General features: G+C 45.3%; 1 protein-coding gene across 1 annotated transcript; it reads left to right on the plus strand.

Annotated features, from left to right (window-relative positions):
- The first annotated feature begins 6,581 nt into the window (after positions 1-6,581).
- On the plus strand, positions 6,582-7,646 carry LOC122523763. The gene has a single exon (XM_043645649.1). It carries the CDS (start codon positions 6,582-6,584, stop codon positions 7,644-7,646), a length of 1,065 nt encoding a protein of 354 aa, XP_043501584.1.
- The last annotated feature ends 490 nt before the right edge of the window (positions 7,647-8,136 follow it).

The following is an 8,136-nucleotide window of genomic DNA, read 5'->3' on the forward strand; positions in this document are numbered from 1 at the left end:
CAGTAACATTCGCCGTACAATATTTTGGTCAGATTCGACATAGTATTGCATTGGATTAACACTCCGCCGCACACCTGAAAAACTTTTGTGTCACATCGCGTAGCGGAAATTCAGGAAAACACAGCCCGCGAGCTGTGGCGACATATACCATCCGAACATAACCCCGCGGATTTAATATCTCGAGGCGTTACCCCCACTGAACTTCGTGAAAATAAAATATGGAAGTCAGGACCGGCGTGGCTCGTTAACCGGAATCAAATTGGCCACATAGTCGATTAGAACCAATCGAAATTCCAGAAATAAGAAGGATTGCAACGCACGCGATATTGAACACTCCATTTAATTTATTTACGCGGTATTCTTCATTCATAAAGTTAAAACGGGTAATAGCTTATTGCGTTAGGTTCGCACGCAACTCGCGCAATACAAAGAAAAAAGGATAATGGTTAATTAACGGTAGACGAGTTAAAGGACGCAGAATCAATTGCTATTAAATATGTGCAAAAGGAAGCATTCTCCGAGATCATCAAACGTATCAAATCTAAGAAAGAGGTTTGCGCGTCGTTTTCTGTACTTAACCCTTTTATTGATAGTCTGGGAATAATAAGTGTAGGAGGTAGATTAGCCAAAAGTAATTTGCCATATGAACGAAGACATCCGGCACTGCTGCCCAAGGATCATGCGATTACAAACGCGATAATACGTGAAAAACATTTTCAGATAGGTCACGGTGGTACGCAAGCCACATTGAATGCTATTCGCGAATCGTTTTTGCCAATAAACGGGCGAAGTAGCGTAAAAAGAGTAATTTATAAATGTATCATTTGTCGGCGGTTAAAACCCACCACGCCTCAATATCCAGCGAATCGTCTATATCGTCCATTTCTCCATATCGGCGTAGATTTTTGTGGACCGTTATTTATAAAGGAAAAGCAACATCGGAATCGTGGTCGCATTAAGATATACGTAGCAGTATTCGTTTGTTTTAGCACTAAGGCCGTACATCTAGAACTCATGAGCGATTTAACAACTGAGGCCTTTTTAGCAGCCTTACATAGATTTATGGCACGCCGTGGTAAATATTCGGACATTATTCTGACAATGCGAAAAATTTTGTAGGTTCCGCGAACGAATTAGAGGCTCGCGTATCGCGAAGTTTAGCAAACGAAGGAATAAAATGGCATTTCATCCCACCACGCTCCCCTCATTTCGGAGGTCTGTGGAAAGCGGCGGTAAAATCATTTAAACACCATTTAGTACGAATTGTCGGCGATACTTTATTAGGATACGAAGCGTTATTAACCAATGTTCTAGAAATAGAGGCAATCCTTAATTCCCGTCCTGGGTCTCTGATAATCCAAATGATCTTCGTGCTCTTACACCTGGTCATTTGTTAATTGATGACTCATTTACGAGTTTGCCAGAGGATGATTATCGGGAAATACCATCTGGGCGTCTATCACAATGGAAACATGTCCAGCAGATGAAACAACATTTTTGGAATCGGTGGAATAAGGAATATTTAAATGAACAGACAATTAGAAAAAAGTGGCACAGAGGCAATACCGACGACATAAGCTCGGGTACTTTAGTCATTCTCCGCAAAGATAATTCTCCACCTCTTAAATAGCCTTTAAGACGCGTTACGGAAGTGCATAAGGGTTCCGACGGTATAGCACGCGTGGTAACTGTGAAAACCGCCAACGGTCTTTTAAAACGCGGTAGTAAACGTCTTTCTCCTTTGCTGTACGATGCATAAAAAAAAGAAATTGAGATTTAGTAGCAGTAATTATTATTTATGTTTAGTACATTGTAATATTTGTTAATTGATGTATTTATTTGAATGTATATATTTGATAATTTATATGTACGTGTGTGCAGCGTTTTTTGAACGGTGCCCGTTTAAGGGGGGCGGTATGTTGCGTATCCTACGCAAGCGAGTGAATGAGATCATCTGGACGTGTCGAGACGTCGACGCGTGCCGAGATATAGCGACAAAGAAACATCTTCATCATCATCATCATCAGCCTATACTGTCCACGGCTGGACAAAAGCCTCTTTCATATTTTGCTACTCCTTCCAGTCCTGTGCCATCAGCATCCAGTTTCTTGCGAGTCTCCTTATGTAGTCACTCCATCGGGATGGTGGGCGTCCTCTGTTTCTGTATGCTTCTACTCTTGGTCTCCACTGTAATATTTTTTTCGTCTATCGACCATCGGTTACTCTGGCTACATGGCCCACCAAGTTCCACTTCATACGCAGAATGTTCTCAACAGCATCTCTTACATGGGGACCTTACACTTAGTCCGACACTGATTTTAACGAGCTTTGGTATATTAATAGTTGTTTGGGAATAAGCATTCCAATCGAACAGCGCCACGCGACAGTTGTCGCGTGATGAAGACACGCCTCTTTTCCCAGCAACTATTGAAGACTCATCGTAACGCCGGCTTTTCCGGCAGCCTTTACAGTTGAAATTCTCAAGCGGTTATGACGTGCTCTCAAAACAGTCATCTCAGTTTGCTCCTTGTCGAGCTCGTTCCGTTTCTCTGACCACTCAAGTGATTAATACAATCTCTAAAAGTCTTACTCACGGGATTAATATAATCCAAGACGTCTCTTAAGCCTTCTCAATCTACTAAACCGACTTCTTATCCGACTCACTTACGGTAACACGTGACAACCACCTGTTTTGTAACGGAATTATTTAAAATCATACTACAGCAATTGTAAAGTGCTCGACGTTCATCTCTGTTCGGTGAAATTAAGGTGCTTGACCGTTTGTATTGCGCGTGAAATCAGTTAGGTAGCGGCGGCGTTGTGACCTTAGATTGGTCGGTATTACAGCCCAGTTAGGATAGGTCACGAGTGCTTTAGTTGAGTCCTGAGGGCGCTCAAGGGGCATTTGACATACATGTAGGACCGCCTTTAGCCGGCAAGGTACATGCGCGTGTGTCTTGAGGTACTTGGGGATGGGAGATGGGTGCGTAGGCCCTGGCTCGAGAGCGCAAGAGACAGACCGATTCTGGATATTGAAAAGGACTATTTGTTTGCTGATAAGGTACAGTGGCGCCATATTGGTTTCTTTGAAGTAAGAGCTGTTTCTTGTGGTGTGCTTTCGAGTTGTCGACTGGTAAGTTTGAAAGGGTTGGGCATAGCCGCAACCGTGTGCTTTTTACTATAATAAGTTGGAGGGGGTTGTGTGTAGACACAACCCATGCACTTGGCCAAGTAGAAGGGGTTTTGCTTAGACTCAACCGCGCTCGTTATTAAGTTTGATGGGGTCGTGCAAGTACCCGACCGCACTGTTTTAATTCGCTTGAAGGAGTTGTGCAAAGGCACAACTACGCTTGTCACCGACAGTCAAGGTGCCTAGTTACAGTATTTACCAGTCGACCTGCCGAGGATAAATTTGTGAAGGATAAGGCTACCCCACGTGAAAGGTTTTGGTAGCGAGATTAACGTGTTTTGAAACCCGATAACGCATCTAAGTAGGCTACGATAAGAAGTTACATATTTGTAGTGGAGACGAAGGTAGGAAAGTTCTCCAGTCTAAGAAGAAATAAGAGACTACTATTTACTGTATTATATGATTAAATAAAGTCACAGCTTGCCCTGGCTTTCTCTCAACTTCGTGAGAGTTTTTATGCCGAAGCAAGTTTCATTACCGCGTAAAATTGTGTTGATTGATTTATCTATGCTTCCTTATCTCACTCATTCATGCGTCGAATTAACCGAACTCACGACATTAATATCGAATTGCTTCCAGTCTTATATTCTACAAACATATTGGTGCCTCGGGTGAGGAATGAGTGATAGGTTGGATTGATAAATCAGTATATTCGGAAGGCGATTGTGCCTTTTTTCTTTTTGTTCTTTGTCACGCTGGGCGTGTGGTTTTGTGTGAAAATGGCGTCACTGTCCGTTGCGTACCGGAAACGCGTGATATGTTTCGAATTTAAGCACGTGCTACGCGTTAGCACTTCACTTCCGTCCGCATCGTTTCCCCCACCCGGTTTGGGACTTTGGTTGGGGCGGTTGTATGTTAAGCGGGGGCGCTGACGAGTAATAGTGGGGATAACAGAAAAGCTGTGGTGTAGAGGGGATGTTGCATCGTTGCGGTCCCCTGGTTACGCTCAAAAACAACATGTCTTTCTTGCACGCGCGTTTCTCTGTCTATCTCGCCTCCGATCAGTGACTGTGGTAAATTGAGACTTTGGTTTCTTCCTTTGACGTTATCCACCATGCCTTCGCGCGCTTTAAGTGAGTTTGATGTCTCTTGATGTTGACATGATCCAGTCGGGAATTGACGCGTTAGCTACGGTATTTAAGGCGTTACAGATGAACGGCCGAATTATTCCAGCAAAGAATTTCGCTTTAATTCAGCAGGGGAATTATTTACGTCCTTTTGAGTAGCCAATTTAGAGTTCGCCATCTAGAAGCAGATCGATTTAATTTAGAGACGATGTCTACGGCCGATTACTTCAACTAGGTTTGAGGAACTTTTCGTCATCGCAGCTTGACGCTCAGGACACGGCGTTTCAACGATTCATCTCCGTATTAGTGGATGCCGGAGCTGCACAGCGGGCGGAGTGGAGTGCGACTAATTCTCTATTGTAGGTGCTGCCCGGCTCTCCTCAGAAGGAGGTGAATGAAAGTTGCAGCGATTTTTGGAACAAGGAGATGTTTCAGCCGCACCTAAGCGGGTAATGTCAGAAGATAAGAGATTCGAGAGAACCGTCCAGGAGACGCATCAGAGGAACCAGATAGGTCGATAAGTGGGACCAGCTATCGCTGAAGCAGGATCTCCGTCCAGTCGCAGCAGAGACGAAGCGAATCGCTCTTCTCTTCTCTTGTAGTTACATTGTAGGCTCGCACGGGATTCGAAATTGGCTCAGGCGTGTGGTGAATTCATGGAGACGTAAGAGAAGTTGAATCCTAGGTTGCGAGGTTCGAAGTCAGAGATCCCACGTCAGGAGGCCTAGAATTTACCTCATCATGCAGTAGTGCAGCAGAATAATTCAAGGGGAACCTAAGGGTGGTATCTGACGCGTCTCGGCGTACGAGAGACAGTCATTCTTTAATTTCTTTTATACTAACAAGTTCCCGTTGCAAAATGATCTCTCACTAATTTTACTCAATTGACGCAGGTACTAGTATTGCTTTCATTGCGCATATTGTTGAGAGTTTGGAAAGATTCGGGTAGTGGCGGAGCATCAGGATTACCAAAGGATTATCTGATCCCCCGACGCTTCATTGGAACCGGTGGAATTCCGGCTAAATACGATCACTTATGACACAGCTTGCGCTCCCTACCTGGCCATTCGCACCCTCTCGCAGCTGGTTCAGAATGAAGGTTTGCGGTTCCCGCTCGGAGCCCGTTGCTTGCAATCAGAGATGTAGGTCGACGATATTTTTGCCAGCGCAGACGACATGCCGATTAGAAAAAGGATTGAATTTGTTGAGCTATTAGTTTCTGCTGGTATCCAGCTAGATAAGTAGGCTGCGAATTATCCAGAAGTACTTCCAGATTCAGTAAGACAGGTCGCGGAGTTCGATCGAGAATGATCGAACGTTTAAAATACTATGCGTGCGCTGGGTTCCGGACCAGGACGAATTTAGGTTCGATGCTGCTAGTATGGCTGACATGGCTGCCCCCCATACAAGAAGATCTGTTTTATCAAATATCGCGCGTTTATTCGACCCCTTGGGATGGCTTTCACCTGTTACCGTTGTCGGCAAGATATTTATGCAGGACATGTGGTTGTTGAAATGTGATTGGGACGCGCCATTACCGTCGGAAATCCGTAAACGTTGGTATAGGTATTGTCAAGGGTTAGTTACATTACCGGATTTATCCGTAAGAAGGTGGCTAGGGAGTACCGAGGAATCATCTTGCCAGATACACGGTTTCGCGGATGCCTCTTCGCGTGCGTACGCCGCAGCAGTATATTGCATTTTGACGAGGGTCATGGGAAGTTTCGCGTGTCGTTGTTAGCTTCTAAATCAAAGGTAGCTCCTGTTAAGACAGTGAGTATTCCTGATCTTGAACTTTGCGAAGCGGCTCTTCTTGTTAAGCTTATTCTTCATCTAACTAGCCTGGACTATCTTCAGAGATGTCCAAATTTGTCTGGTCAGATAGTCAGATCGTGCTTACTTGGCTTCGTAAGCATCCGTGCCATTGGGAAACCTTTGTCGCCAATCGCGTTTCGCTTATTCAGACTCAACTGATTTCAGCAACGTTGTCCCATGTTCCGACTAAGGAAAATCCTGCCGATTTGGCATCGCGAAGTGTTCTACCGGAAGAGTTAGCTAAGAGCGCTCTTTGGTGGCAGGGCCCGGCATGGCTTTCCATGTCCTCCGTCTAGTGGCCGCACTCGAACGAAGCCGTTCGAGTGCACCATATCCGTCATAGCTTAAATGAGCCCGAGATCCTGACTCGATTCTCTTCCTTAACTAAACTTCTAAGATTTGTTGCATACTGCAGGCGCCCAATTCTCCGGGTACGAAATCGTCAACCGATAGATACAAGCTCTTCACCTCATTTTATTACCAGTGTTGAGATATCTGACGCTCGAGTGATGGTCATTCGTCTAGTTCAGGCCACAGCGTTCGCGATGGAAATAGGAATCCTGACGGTTGGCAAGAGATTGCCGAAAGGCAATCGCCTTACTAAGTTAAATCCCTTCTTGAATGAGGATGACGGTCTATTACAAGTAGGAGGTCGTTTGGCCAGTTCTTACTTAGCTTTCGATCGGGAACACCCGCCAATTTTGCCCCAGCATTCACATCTCAGTCAATTGTTTGTGCGACATGCACACTACCAGTGTCTCCATGGAGGTCCAAGTCTGACCTTGAGTTATCTGATGTCGCAACTATGGATACTAGGCAGAAATCGGTTAATCAAATCGGCTATTCGAGCTTGTATACCTTGTCAACGAGCTAGGCCTCAGTTAGCCCATCAGCTTATGGGTGAGCTCTCAGTGGATCGAGTGGTAGGAAGTAGGGCTTTCGCGAATTCCGGTCTCGATTATGCAGGTCCGGTACAAGTGCGTATGTCAAAGGGACGCGGAAATCGCTCCAGTAAGGGTTACATTGCTCGGTTCGTCTGTTTTGCTACTCGAGCTATTCACCTCAAGCTGGTTAGTGACTTAACCTCTGAGTCCTTCATAGCCGCGTATCGTCGATTTGTTGATAGACGAGGTATTTGTCAGACTCTTTATAGCGACAATGCTACTAATTTCCAAGGGGCTGATAAAGAGCTTAGGATTATGTTCAACCATGCTTCGGAGTTTTATCAGAAAGTGGCATCTCTTCTTGCCAACGATGGAACGAACTGGAAGTTCATCCCACCCAGTGCTCCACATTATAGTGGGTTGTGGGAAGCTGGAGTCAAATCAGTAAAGCACCATTTAAAGAGAGTCATAGGGGAGCATACGCTCACCCTTAAGGAGTTATCCAGAGCTCTCGTGGAAATCGAAGCTTGTCTCAATTCTCGTCCTCTATGGCCGCTAAGCTCGGATACCGACGATCTGCGGGCGCTCACTCCTTCTCATTTTCTTAATGAGGGAGATTCTATTTTGATTCAGGATGCCGATTTACCAAAATTGCTTGAAAAACGGTTAAGTAGATTTCAACTTCTTTAACGCAATAGAAATAATTTCTGGAAACGTTGGTCAAGCGAGTGTTTGGTGCACTTGCAATGTCGAGAAAAATGGACGGATCCTTACGAGAACTCCACAGTAGGTCAGCTTGTGTTAGTGCGCGACGATCGATAACCCCCTCAAAATAGTCCTTATGCAAAGTAACAGAAATACTCCCCCGTAAGATACTCAATGGAGAAAAGCTAGTTATGGTTCGTCAGTTTGACGAAGGAGGGCGGGATGTTCGGTGAAATTAGGGCATTTGACCGATTTGTATAGCGTCCCGAATAGGTTAGATAGCGACGGCGTCGTGACCTTAGATTAGTCGGTATTACAGCCCAGTTAGGATGGGTCACGAGTGCTTTAGTTGAGTCCTGAGGGCGCTCAAGGGGCATTAGACATACATGTAGGACCGCCTTTAGCCGGCAAGGTGGGTCTTGAGGTACTTGGGGAGGGGAGATGGGTGCGTAGGCCCTGGCTCGAGAGCGCAAAA

This window comes from Polistes fuscatus, unplaced genomic scaffold, assembly GCF_010416935.1.
Source record: "Polistes fuscatus isolate 324 unplaced genomic scaffold, CU_Pfus_HIC Scaffold62, whole genome shotgun sequence".
Lineage (NCBI taxonomy): Eukaryota > Metazoa > Arthropoda > Insecta > Hymenoptera > Vespidae > Polistes > Polistes fuscatus.